General features: G+C 36.0%; 1 protein-coding gene across 1 annotated transcript in view; it reads left to right on the forward strand.

The window, feature by feature from the left end:
* Positions 1 to 14494, forward strand: part of PARPBP (PARP1 binding protein) — a 64993-nt gene that overhangs the window by 31047 nt on the left and 19452 nt on the right. The window contains exons 5-7 of the mRNA XM_011284179.4: positions 2293 to 2463; positions 3549 to 3703; positions 13889 to 14072. Coding sequence (XP_011282481.3) covers positions 2293 to 2463; positions 3549 to 3703; positions 13889 to 14072 — 510 coding nt within the window. The remainder of the gene's footprint in view (positions 1 to 2292; positions 2464 to 3548; positions 3704 to 13888; positions 14073 to 14494) is intronic.

Consider the following 14494-nt stretch of genomic DNA (forward strand, 5'->3'; position numbering starts at 1 on the left):
GAGCAGAGAGAGAGGGAGACACAGAATTTGAAGTTAGGCTGCAGGCTCCAAGCTGTCACCACAGAGCCCGATGGGGCACTTGAACTCAAAAACCGTGAGATCATGATCTGAGCCCAAGTCGGATGCTTAACCAACTGAGCCACCCAGGCGCCCCCCCCCCCACCTTTTTTTTAAACTGTCTAGTAATTTGTGAATGAAAACTGGACATTACAGATAATATTCTATAGTGATTCTGGGTTATATCATGTTCTTCTGAGGACAGTTGAGTTTTTGTTCTAGTAGGCAATTTACTTGCCTGGATTTCAACTTCATATTTTGTTTCCTCAGTATGCACCTTTTTGGATATCTATTATTATGGCTTCCCTTTGCTGTTTTTTTGGGTTGGCTTTTGTAGATCTTTCTTCTGCCTGCCAAATTTGGCAGTCAGGCACAGTTTTGGGGAAGTATGGAGCTTATTCTCTCCATAGATTCCTTTTCCTAGGGTTTTTCCTGAATTTTCCAGTTCTGATAAGCTTTGGCTGTGTACATTTAACACTTCAAGCCTGTACACCTTCAGCTTTCTGCCACTTAAGCTATACACAGTTGAGGAATGCACTCAGTTTAGCAAACCTTCCAACTCATAGCTCTGGTTCCTCATAGCTCAGTCTTTCTTGAGTATATTTTTTGAATATGTTTCTTTCTCATTTCGACTTGCATTTTTGATGGGCCTCCTGGAGTCTCCCCCATGCTTGTGTGGTTTCCCAGTCAACTAGGGATTTTGACTCTTTATGCTCTCAATTTTTCCAAGATTTTCCCCTTTAAATTTCTAGCTGCTTTCCCAGCCCTGGATTCTAAGGACACCTTTATAGTCACTTCTACCTTCTGCAGCTGCCATAGTCATGAAATTTGGGCCAGTAATCCACGAACTTAATTCATACCCTTCTTATTGCAGTTCCATTAAAATTAAATATTCTTCCAGCTTCTGTCTACCCTCTGGACACTTCTCAGTGTCTTTAAATAGTATTTAAAATTTCTTACCATTTTATGTTTGTTATCTGTGAGGTTCACATGATCACTCACTTCAGTACTACAGGAAGTTTAGGGCCTTGAACAACCACAGGCTTGCTATTCTTACCCTTCTTGTTGCAGTTCTTTTAAAATCAAGTTCTCCTCCAGCTTGTGTCTGCTTTTTGGATCCTTTCCAGTGTCTTTTATTTATTTATCTTTATTAAAAAAATTTTTTTAATGTTTATTCTGGACAGAGACAGAGCAAGAGCGGGGGAGGGCAGAGAGAGAGAGAGAGAGAGAGAGAGAGAGAGAGAGAGGGAGAGAGAGAGAGAGAGACAGAATCTGAAGCTGGCTGCAGGCTCTGAGCTGTCCGCACAGAGTCTGACGCGGGGCTTGAACTCACAAACCATGAGATCATGACCTGAGCTGAAGTTGGACACTTAACCGACTGAGCCACCCAGGCGTCCCTCCGGTGTCTTTATGTAGTTATGTTTTTAAAAATTTACCTAATAAGTTATACTTATTTGTGGGAGTTCACACTGTCACTTCCCCCATACTAGATAGAAGTTGCAAGGCCTTAAATAGCTATAAATAGCTAATTTTAAGAATAAGATCATTGAATACTCTGGTTTGTTGTTTGACTATAAAAGACAAATACAGCATATATGAAAGAACCAATATCCATGTGAAATTATAGCAGATATTATTTATCTTGTGCTTAAACAGTCATAGCTCTGTTTTAGGCCAGTTAATGTCAATATCAACTACTTGTTATTTTTTTTTACATTTGCTTCTATCTCTTCATTGTAATACTTACTTGGTTATTTGGTATTGTCAAAACCAATATCTAATAATTTCCTCCAAAATTTAACCTTTTAACTTCAGCCTATATCTAGTCCTGTATGGGTAAAGGACCAAATAGTGCCAGTTGGCTCATTCCCTAAGCTTCGGGGGGCATCATTACTCCTTGTTATTTAGTGACAAATGTGTGCAGGGGAAAGAGATCCAGCCTTATCAGAAATGCAGACTTTGGACTTTATCTTTTTATATCATTTTTTAAGAGACATTTTCAACAATTATGATAGTTGTTATTTGCTCATAGATGCTCACTGGTGGCAAGTTGGTTTCACGATCAAGAATATGTTAATTGTCCAATTCAAACTTTTGTTTTATGGTAGTTCTCTTTTTTTCCCAAAGAGTTGAGTGAGATTGTTATTGAATGGTCATAAGTATTTTTACTGCATATAAGAAAAGATTATTGATTTAGAACAACCTCAATAAAGAAAATAATATTTTATTGTACAGGTGCAGTTACTAGCAAGGAAAATTATCTACTCATATTTAAGCCTGCTAGTGAATTCAAAGAATGACCTGGCTCTGGCTCATATTCTTAATATTCCTGATAGAGGACTTGGACGAGAAGCCTTCACTGATTTGAAACATGCTGCTCAAGAGAAAAAGATGTCGATCTTTTTGGTATGGACATATTACATTTTCAAGATGTTTTAAAAGGCTGTTATGAACAGTGGATACCTGTACCGTAATATAGACTTCTTATGATAAAACAGGTTTTAAACTGTGAATATATGTTCTTCCTTGGTATTTGAAAATCTGTGGTATTATTACCATATTCTTCAAATTTGACAAGGGAGAATATCTCTAAAACAGTGTTTTCCTACGTGTGTTCTATAGAGTGATAGCCCTGTTAAATTCTCCTTGAGTAAATATGTCCAAAGGAAGAAGTCCCTGTTAAATGCTCCTTGAATAAATGTGTCCAAGGGCAAAAAGTTTGGAAATAGTATATACCTTTATTGGATGTTTATATATCAAAAGCTCTGAGAGGTCCTACCATTAAGAAATATGCTTAAATTAACCATGTTATTTAATCTGTTGTTTTCTAAGTTATTTAACCTTGGAACTTTCTTCCAAGTTACTGAAATTTCATAGAATTTGTCTTAGTACACACTGTGGAAAATACAGCTTTAGAACATTTCATCTTTGATGGAGATGCTCTTAAGTATAGCCATCATATACATAATTTTATCATTTTAGAGGTAAGGCCTTTTGAACTACACATGATGAAATAATCCTAAAATGTGAAAGCTAGATAGGACGTAGTGATTATTTAGTCTAAGTGTTTAAAGTAAGATAAGGCTTGGAAGAGTTGAATTAATTGCCCACCCTTGAATAAATCAACACAGTTGATACTTAAAAACCCTTTGATCCATATAACAACTCCAGTTTAATCTATACAAGAATATATTTCTACACTAATATTTTATAGTCAGTGATATTCTCTTATGAATATATTCTTACTCTCTTAGTTTTCTAACTTGGCTCCCCAGTCTCCACTTGCATTGCCATCACCCCTGCTGGCATGAATTTTGCATGGCATCTGTTTCTTTAATTATTTGCTTCTGAATCAAAGTGGCATGAATTGTAAAAAGTGCTTACTTTACCTCTATACCCAGAAATAATATAAATGCACCCAGCTTCATAAAGTTTTATTTTTAACTTACTAAATCATTAAACATAACTAAATCATTTGTTTTAATTCATAGGTGGCCACATCATTTATTAGGACACTAGAGCTTGGAGGGAAAGGATATGCACCATCACCATCTGATCCTTTAAGGGCACATGTAAAAGGATTGTCTAATTTTATTAACTTCATTGACAAATTAGATGAGATTCTTGGAGAAATACCAAATCCAAGGTAACGACTTTTCATAAATTACAAATGTTTGTTACTAATCTAGCTTTAAAACTTATAGAATCAGAGGTAGATTTGAATATAGGAGCTATTGAAATGACCAAAGATCAAACCAAACAGTAGGGAGAAGAAACAAAATATCTAGATGAATAAATTATAACCTCATGACCTATCCCTCTAGTTTCTGCCTATCTTTGATTCTAAAATTTTTGCCAAAGTCAAGTGGCATGTTCAATTAAATTTGACTATAGAAGAGGGATTTCTGTTTGTCTTTTTCTGGAATAAATAGATATTTGAGGACTGGACATGACTGAATAGATCATTTCTTTAAAGTTTTTATTTAGCAATAAAGGAAACTTATGCCCGGAATGAGTAAGGAAATTGATAGAGATATGATGAAATCTATATTCTACTTCCTGCTACTATTTTTTCCTTTTCTTGGGTGTAAATCTTTAGTTTATCTGGAATTTATTTTTATATTATATTGGAAGTAAGATCTTCGTATCTGATAGACTCCTATTTATAATATATGCATCTTGGATGATAAGTAATTTTGAGAGTAATTTGGTGGGGAACAGAAGTGTATTGTATATGTTAGCAATCATGGTAGATCACTGTCAATTTGGTTGGTATGCTTTCGCATTGTACTAATAAAAAGAGCTGGTATTTATTCAACACTTTTTATGTGTCAGGCATTGTATTAAGCTCTTTGTGGGGGTTATCATTTGATCATTACAGCAGCCTTACATTATGGGTACTGTATACACACCCAGTTTAGAGAGGAAGAAACTGAAGCACTGGGACTAAGTAATTTAACTCAGTCACATTGTTATTTAAGTAGCAGAGCTGGGATCTGAACTCAGTTCTGAACCTGGAACCCATTCTTTTAATCACTATATCTTATTTCATGAAACTTCTTTTCATTGTAAGATTCCAAGAAGAATTTTTTTCTTAGGATTTTATTCTGAATTACATCCTTCTGTCTTCTTTGTGGATATCCATTCCAAGGAAGTAAATTTGGAAGAGGTTTTTTGAATATGACTTATAGTCAATAATAGTGACATCTTCTGAACTTTCAAATATATTGGCTGGCTGTTTCTTCTGAGATCACAGATAATTTAAAAAAATATTTTTAGCAAAGCAAATATAGGTATATTTTGTTAAAGTCAAGTGGCATTATGGACTTACAGTAAAATAGTCCTCTACAGATGAATTATGTTTTTTTGTTTTTAGATTTACCTCATTTAAATGAAATTTTTATTCAGCTATTTGTTGATTTTTTCAGTTTTAGACAGTATTAACTTCCTATGCCAACCTCCCAGCCCCCCTTTTCTGTCGTCTCCCTTCTGTTAGGCACACAGATACACACAGACTTCATTCATCCTTCATATCTATAGTTATACTACAATTTCAGCTTAAGTTATGTTTTAGAATTTTTTTATTATGACTCTGTAAATAGTGCCTACACCTAAGCTATGTGATATGCTGTGATTATTCTTCCTTTCTTGTATAGATTTTTTTTTTTTAACGTTTATTTGTTTTTGAGACAGAGAGACAGAGCATGAACGGGGGAGGTTCAGAGAGAGAGAGGGAGACACAGAATCTGAAACAGGTTCCAGGCTCTGAGCTGTCAGCACAGAGCCCGACGCGGGGCTGGAACTCATGGACCACGGGATCATGACCTGAGCCGAAGTCGGCCGCTCAACCGACTGAGCCACCCAGGCGCCCCTGTTTTTTTTTCTACAGTTAATAATTATCTACTTTTTTCTATTGCTTGACTTCCTATTTTATTATAGATTCTTTATCAAGCTTTCTAATAAAACTATACAATTTCTTCTTATTAGACCTAATAATAAGGTTATCTATAAGTTCTGGGTTTTGCCCTTGAAGACATTCCTTTTGGAGAATGCACTATCTTCTTCATTCAGTTTGTACTTTTGCTTGTTAGGCCTGTTTCACAGTGGTAACTGTGAAGTTTCATTACCTTATGAATTTTCTTTGCCTTTGCCTTGTTTTCTGAATCTCATGACTTTTTTTATTTATTTAAAAAAATTTTTTTTACATTTATTTATTTTTGATAGAGACAGAGCACAAGTGGGGGAGGGGCAGAGAGAGAAGGAGACACAGAATCCGAAGTAGGCTTCAGGCTCCAAGCTGTCAGTGCAGAACCCGACATGAGGCGAACTCACAAACTGCGAGATCACGACCTGAGACGAAGTCCTAAGCTCAACCGATTGAGCCACCCAGGCGCCCCATGACTTTATTTTTAATTGGTAGACCCCTTATTGGTGTACATGGCTTTCTGAGAAAAACAGGAGACAAATATTTTTATTGTATTCTCTCATTTGATTGAATGTGATCTTATATCATGTTTTATTTATCTAAAAGTATTATATTTTTAAGATTATTTTTATCTGCTTCCTGGATTGTCTTTGTTGTTATCTAAGTTGAATGTTTTCTTTTTTGTTTGTTTTGCAATCTTTCATGTTAGAGGTATTCCTAAAATGTATGGTGATTCTGAACAGCCCTTCCATCATATTTCAGAATGAGACTCTGTAAAGCTGATTAGTAGTTCTGTACAGTGGATTTCATTATAGCCTGGCATCCAGTTAGTTCCTTTGTTGGGGATTCTCCCAATGTCGGTAACTATAGGTCTTTTCTTTGGAACTTACCCCAGAATTTACACAGTGGCATCCTTTAGTCTCCTTCAGAAAGCTGTAAGTCTAGCTAGTCTAGTAATATTCTGGGATTTGAAGTCGCATAGGAGCTGATGCTCAGTCTCCCAGTTCAGTCTGTTGACTTTTACTCAGTCTCTCTGTTTTCAGTTCCCATTGCCTTGCGGTCTAGAGCTCATCTGGCTTACTTTCTTCAGAGTAATCTTGCTTTCCATGCTGAGGGGAGGGAAGTGCACTGGCCTGACTGCTCAGAATAGGAGAAGAGATTGAGGCGTCAAGTGTTCTGATGAAGACTGTCAACCAGTCCTTATTTGCAGCCCCTTTATCATAGTCTTCAGTATTGAATTCAATATCTGAGAATTTCTGGAGTTGCTTCTTATTGGAATCTCTTTTAGCAGTTACATATGTTTTAGCTTTCTTTGTTCTGAGTAGTCAGCTACCACATGTCCGTCTGCTTTTCATCTTTCCATCCTTTCATTGTATGTCTCTGCTGTCATCCGCTATTGTCTCCTCTTCCATTCTTTTTCTTCGTGGATTTAAAACACTTGCATTTCTGTCATTTCTCTGCAGCTTTAGGAGGGAGCAGATATAAATGTGTACATTCAGTCCACTGTAGTTTGTTATAATTGCATTCCCTTTGGAGGAATGTCTGGTTTGGATAAATTATCTACAGGATAGAAGTACATTTTAGAGGCATCTAGGATGAGGCATCTTAAATTCTTTAACTTATCAGTGAGTTATTGTGGATATCCTGTCTTGTCACAGTGAGTAATTCACTCTGTGTTCTTGTGAAGACACTGAAGAAGTAGGTGTCCAAGTAGTGGGTATATTCATGTGGGTGTCTAAATAGTGCCCTAAGCGATCTTTATTTCTTCTTTATGGTGACATTTGTGTATACTAAGTATATATTCATTTCATAATCGTAAAGAATTATTAAAAGCTAAAACCATATATCCTATTTATGCAATAGGAGGATGTACAGAGGAAAGGACAATTGCCTTATTTGTGGGAGGCAGGGATAAAGGGTCAGGAATACTTACCTGGGTGGCTGTTACAGTTCAGCTTAATCTTAAAGTATGGACTTGAAGGAGTTAGACGGACATGGAGAATGGGTGTGATATGAAGCCCAGATGGGGAGAAGGGAGGATATTTTCTACAGTGGGGATAATATGAGCAGCCTATTGGGACATTGTTTCATTGGTTATTCATTTTGTCTTATAATTTCAACTTCTACTAGTACTTTTGCCACAGTCCATAAAGATTATAAGAAAAAACAACAAACGATCTTCTCTGTTTTTGTCAATTCCTTCTCCTTCCTTTTATTTTTTTGATTTTTTTAAATCAATTTTTTCTAATGTTTATTTTTGAGACAGAGGGAGACAGAGCGCAAGTGGGGGAGGGGCAGAGAGAGAGAGAGGGAGAAACAGAATCTGAAACAGGCTCCAGGCTCCTAGCTATCACCACAGAGCCCGATGCAGGGCTTGAACTCACAAACTGCAAGATCATGACCTGCACCGAAGTCGGATGCTTAACTGACTGAGCCACCCAGACGTCCCACTCCTTCCTTTTATAACTGAGATTCTTTTTTTTTTTTTTTTTAACATTTATTTATTTTGGGGACAGAGAGAGACAGAGCATGAACGAGGGAGGGGCAGAGAGAGAGGGAGACACAGAATCGGAAGCAGGCTCCAAGCTCTGAGCCATCAGCCCAGGGCCTGACCGGGGCTCGAACTCACAAACCGCGAGATCGTGACCTGAGCCGAAGTCAGACGCTCAACCGACTGAGCCACCCAGGCGCCCCTATAACTGAGATTCTTGAAAAAAAAATGTTGTCCTTTATTCCATTTCCCAATTCTAATTATTTAATATGTATTTCTCACCAGACTGTAAACTCTGTGAGGGTTTTGTTGATTTTCTTCACTAATATCCCTTAGAGTTAACATGGTTTCTGGCACAGAGTAGACACTCAATATCTATTTACTTGTCTGTACTTAACTGACTCACAATCATTCACTGTTCCACTCTATTGAAGCTATTCTGCCAAAGATCACTCGTGATCAGGTTGGTATGGTCTTTTTTGGACTCCAAATGTCCTTAAATTTGATCATTTTCTCTGTTAGAACCCTTTTCCCCATACTTCTGAGATTTCATTCTCTTATTTTCCATCTACTCCTATAAATTCTATATCTATAAATTCTAAATCTATATTTCAGTGGGATCCAAACCTCTTTCCTGAGTTTCAAAAATACATCTTTGTCTATAGGTTGTGACCTCAAAGGCAACTAAAACTTAACATGTCCCAAACTAAGTCTTCATCTTTCCTGCAAACCTTTTTCTCTTTCTAAAGTGCCCCAGCTTTTTGAAGCCTCTCTTTCTCAAGCTACCTAAGCAGAAATCTGGAACATATCTTAAACTCCTTTTTTCTCCTTTCTCTATCCCTTCTGCCACGAAGATCCATCAATTTTTCTTACTTAACGTTTTTGATATTCTTTCTTCTCATCTCTATTCCTGTAGCTACTATCTTATATTTCCATTTTGTATGGAAAGTCTGTTTTCAGACTTTTATCCTTTCTTGCCTGAACTTCTTCACTTCTCTCTGAGTTGTTCTTTTTCCTCCATTTTGAGTTGCCCCATTCTGCTGCCTTCACTACTGCCAGTGGTCTTTCTGAAACAACGAATGTTACTCCCATGATTAAAATTCTTCAATGATTCATATTAGGTACAGGATAAGACTCCAGAAACCTCAGTATGATATACAAATTCTAAATGCTCTAACTCCTGCCTGCATCTTTCTCTAGCCTGTCTCTCAACCTTAAAACTTAGAGATAAAAATGTACTTAACTTTTGTAACTGAGTAGAATAGGGTGGAGGTAGTAGGGAAACACAGTAATCTTTGAATCAAAGGGAGGATGGCAAACAGGGAAGAAATGAAAGAATCAATTCCTACACTTCCCTCCCCATTGCCAACTTTTCATCAGGCCATCTTAGCTATAATTTGGTTGTATTTCTACATTTTGCCAGTAGGTGCCACCGTAAAATGCATATACTTTCCTGAAAAATATCTTAAATTAGGGGTTTCAGGTTACATAAATTAGTTCTCTATTGTTCCAATATTTAATGGAAACAAATTCCAATTTGTTTAATGGAAGCAAATTCCAATATGTATTTCAAATTTATGACACAACTTTTAAATGTATACTTGAGTTATACTTATTGGACTAACTATTATTCATTTATAGAATGTTAAATCTAGTGGAAATTTTCTGGTCCAAAATTCTAATGTTACATTTTTTATCATTTAAAAATATTCTAGAAGCACTTTTGATATATCTTATGTAGCACTTTTAATCATATTTAAATTTTAAAAATGTGTTTTAGCAAATAGCTTTATAATTCTTGGAGATAGTAGAGGAAAGCCAATCCATACAGTAAAGTAAGAATATTCAATAAATACACTAAAGTATAACCATCCATTTGTGTTTTACTGCTTATTGTTCTCCTTCATTCACAATATTTTATTACAAGCTTGGTGATTTAATTGTTTTCCCTCACTAGTTTTATTTTTCTCTTTCTGCCCCAGGGCTTTAATTTGATACAGTTGGTAGTCAGTAGCTACAGTTTACCTCTTTTTCACCTAAATTCTTCCTTTTTTTTTTTTTAAAGTTTATTTATTTATCTTAGAGAGAGAGAGAGAGACAGAAAGTGTGAATGAGGTGGGACAAACAGGGAGAGAGAGAGAGAGAGAGAGAGAGAGAGAATCCCAAACAGGCTCCACATCATCAATCCAGAGTCCAATGTGGGATTTGAACTCACGAACCATGAGATCATGATCTGGGCTGAAGTTGGATGCTTAACCAACCGAGCTACCCACGCACCCCTAAATTCTTCTATTGATGTTTTTCCAGAGTACTCATAATGTGTCTTCTGGGATGCCTTCATGAAATACTCTTTCTTCCCTTACCTCCCCGCTTGAACTCCCTTTATACCTTTAGTATCTCACTTTCTCATGTGGTTAATTGTGACCTCTTAAAGAGAAATATTTTATTCATTGTATCCCCATTGCCTAGCACAAATATCCTGGTGTCATTTGAGTTAAAACTTCAGAGATTCCAGGCTCTAGAAGCAAGAGTCTGGATTATACTACCATGTTGCTGAGCAGATTTTTGAAGAGCTAATATTGGGCTCTAATAGAGAATGTATAGCAAGCAATAGACTAGTCACAGCACTAGTGTTTGAGGTATTTTTTACCAAGGTCAAAATGTTGAGCTTGGCAAGGATCTGAAACACAAATCTTACACACTTTTTCCTGATTTAATTCAGTCAGGGAATTATATCATCTTTAGAAGGAAGGAATCGAGAAAAGGAGGCAAAGGTGACTTTTACCTAATATCATTAAAAGCATTTTTTTGTTATTGTAGTTGACATTACAACACTCTTTTATGTTTATTATCCTTTTGAATCTTACAAAACTCTTCCATTAGATTATTTGCCAGAAGAGGCACATAGTGTTGTGCTTTCATTTTGGCTTCATTTCATCCAATTACTTTCTGTGCTTTTGATTGAAAATCAAGGAAAAACCACTGAAAAAGATAATGATTGTATATATAAAAGAATTCTTAGAGTTTACTCAGACTTCTGATGACAGGTGTATGGCAGGTTAGGTCTCCTGATTGAAACTTCCCTTGAAAATAGTTAATAATGCTGGAAACATATCTTTTAAATACTTTTTGAATGCGTTGATGAATAGGCATTTATAATGAAAATACTGGCCAAGAACTAGGGGAAGGAAGAAAGTCAAAGAGGGAAGTCAAGAAGGGAAGCCAGCTTTTATTTTGAGAGTATTTGGTGATTTGGAAAGTCTGTTCTTATGCTGGTAAACTCTGAGGGAGCAGGGACAAAGCCTAGGGACTGTCTAAGATGAGTAGTCTGTTGGGACATCCACACTCACAGGGCTACCCACTCTGTGTCAAATGAACTGAGAATAAAGGCTTTAACCTGATAAAGGGTTTCTATACAGACCTCCTTACTGGTAAAATGTTTTAGCATTCTATTTAAGGTTTAAGATAAGGTAAGAGTTCCTACTCTTATCATTTCTTTTTAGCACAATATTGTATGTTCAATTCAGTGTAGTAAGGCAAGATAAAGAAATAGATGTAACAATTGAAAAGGAAGAAATAAAATTCTGTTTGATGATAATATGATTGTATATGTAGAAAACTCCAGAAATCTAAAGGCAAATTATTCATATTAATAGTAGTGTTTAACAATGTTGCTGGACACAAGGTCAGTAAACAATAAGCAATTGTTTTTCTCTGTCATCACCAAATAGGAAAACAATTTTTAAAAAAGAGCTTCAAAAAGATAAAATACATAAAATAAATCTAATACAACCCTTACTAGTTCCTTCTCCCTCAGAAGGTTCAGACTCAATGTGAAATTCTCTGGTTGCCTTCTCCCACCCAGGGCTTTGTGTCCTGATCAAAGTACTGCTAGAGATTTTTGCCTTCAGGAAAACCCGTTCATTCTGCTTGCCTCCCATTTGTAGCTCCCAACTTTCTACTCCAGCTCTTGTCTGTTCCTTTTTTGGGGGAGAAATTAAGTGGTATTTAGAGATTTCCCCCTATTCCTGCCAAACTCAGTGAGATATTCCCCCAGGGTATTTAGTCCACCATAGTGTAAGTGGAAGGTGGAAAGCTCCTAAGTACTTTTGTATTGCAAACGATATGAATAATCACAAAATATGTATCTTTTGTCTTATTGTAAAAAATTTTAGATTGTCGCATGTGATAGTGGTCATATCAATCATTTCTTCTGTGTGCCAAGCATAAACTGGTAGTGTAAAAATTAGCATTCTTCCTTTCTCAAGAAGCTTTTTCTTCCTTTTTTTTCTTTTAAATGAAATGTTTCCCAAGCTTATGTGGTTGTTAGAATCACCTGTGGTACTTTTAAAACAATGCAGCTATTCAGTACTCTTTTCTGCAGTTTGTGATTCAACAAGGTGGGATCTGGAGTTGATATTTTAAACAAATGCTGAATATGATTCTGATAATTAGGCAAATTTGGGAGACACTGGTCTAATCATACATTAAGTGTCTCTGCAATTTTCTTCTAACTTTCCATCTCTCTTTGGACCAGCTATTTGATTGTAAACAATCATATTTCCAGTGTTTCTTATGTTTCTTATGTTTCCAGTGTTTCTTATGTTTTTCCCTAAAACATAAAACCTGGCAATAAGACAGCATGGATTAAAACTTTAATTCATAATTTCCTTTATGCCACTATAAAAGTCACAGAAAAGTTTGAGGCACCTGGGTGGCTCAGTGGGTTAAGCTTCCAACTCTTGATTTCAGCTCAGGTCATGATCTTACAGTTCTTGGGATCAAGTCCTGTGTTGGGCTCTGCACTGACAGTATGGAGCCTGCTTAGGTTTCTCTCTCTTTCCCTCTCTCTTTTTCTCTCTCTGCCCTTGCATGTGCATGGGCACACACTCTCTCTTTCTCTCTCAAAATAAATAAACATTTAAAAAAAAAGTCACAGAAAAGTTAAACAGCATACCCAAGGTAGAAGGGGGTGGGACAGGTGTTATTTTGTGCTCAGGTAATCTGACTTTATAGCCAGGCCATACCACCTTCTCAATCAGCACTGCACAACCTTTCCAGGGATAGCTCTAGGAATGGAGATCTCCCGACTTAAAAAAAGAGCCCTCTTCTATTGTTGGACACCTCTAATTTCTTCCTTGTAATAGATCAAACTCCTTTTTCCTATATATTTCTCACATTTTTTTAGGTCAGCCTTCTAGAGCAGGAACTGCAACCTAAATTCATTCAGGCTCAGGCTTAGTATAAAGAAGTAATTGATTTCAGGTTTTTTAAAACACTTGTCTTTTGGACATAGTTAGTTGGTCCAGTCTCTGGTTTGCTTTAGATCAGTATTAACTAGCTTAATTTCTGCTTCCACGTAGTAACAATTCTCATATTAGAATGTAATGTCATGCTTCAGGTCAGTCCTCACTACCTCTTTCCTAGCTCAGGCACTCTGTGTTGTCGGACAAGCTATTTAACCTTTTTGAGACTCAATTTTCTCATCTGTGATTTAAGGATAATAATAGTGAATGGATTTTGAGATTAAAGTAATGCAAGATTCTAGGTATAAATTGAGAGGTAGTGTTTCTATTACCTTGTATTTAAAGATACATATTTTTAAGTATATTATGTGTGTATAACTGCACCTGAGACTGTTATTATGTATCATATATAACTAAAATATTTCCCTTCAGCTTTCAAATCAAGGAAGAAATAACTTACCTTTATTGAAATGACTTGCTTTCAGAAAAACTTTTAAATTTTGTTTCTCATGGTTCTCATCCTTTTCTTAAATGTGTTAGTTTGATTTATAAGACCAATGTCCTATTTTTTGAAAAGTGTTGATTCACTCTGAGAAGTATATTTTCAAGCTTATAAGCATATTGTCATTTCTAATACTATTGTAAGGGTGATCTTATTTCTATTTTCAGCATTGCAGGGGGTCGGATACTCTCAGTGATAAAGATGCAGCTGATTAAAGGCCAGAACAGCAGGGATCCTTTTTGTAAAGCAGTAGAGGAAGTAGCTCAGGATTTGGATTTGAGGATTAAAAATATTATCAATTCTCAACAAGGAGATGTAATTCTTGGTACCACTGATATCAGTCCTGCAAGGGTAATGAGCTTTTTATTTTTCATTATTTTTCCATACAAAACATTATCGCTTCTACTTGTTATAGAAATGGTTTACTATTGCTACTTAAGTCATAAGCATGTGTTTCCTGCGTTTAAGATGTTGAAAATTTAAGTTTCTCAATAGGATTATATAGGATTATGTTCGACTTGAGTAAATCATAACATCTTTGGGCCAATTGTGTGTATTTGTTAAAGAAGGCATTGGATAATCTTCACTATCCCTTGTAGCAGTAGAAGTTTATAATTGTTAATGGGTATTAAGGTGTTTTGTAATGTTTTTCAATAATTACTCTTATGAAACCATTATTTTCCCGTTTACTCAAATATAAAATAAGAACCAGGTTTCTCTGGTTCTGATCCCTGTACTAGGTACTCTGGAACAGCAAGAGAAATGGTTTCTAT

Source organism: Felis catus, chromosome B4, assembly GCF_018350175.1.
Source record: "Felis catus isolate Fca126 chromosome B4, F.catus_Fca126_mat1.0, whole genome shotgun sequence".
Classification (NCBI taxonomy): domain Eukaryota; kingdom Metazoa; phylum Chordata; class Mammalia; order Carnivora; family Felidae; genus Felis; species Felis catus.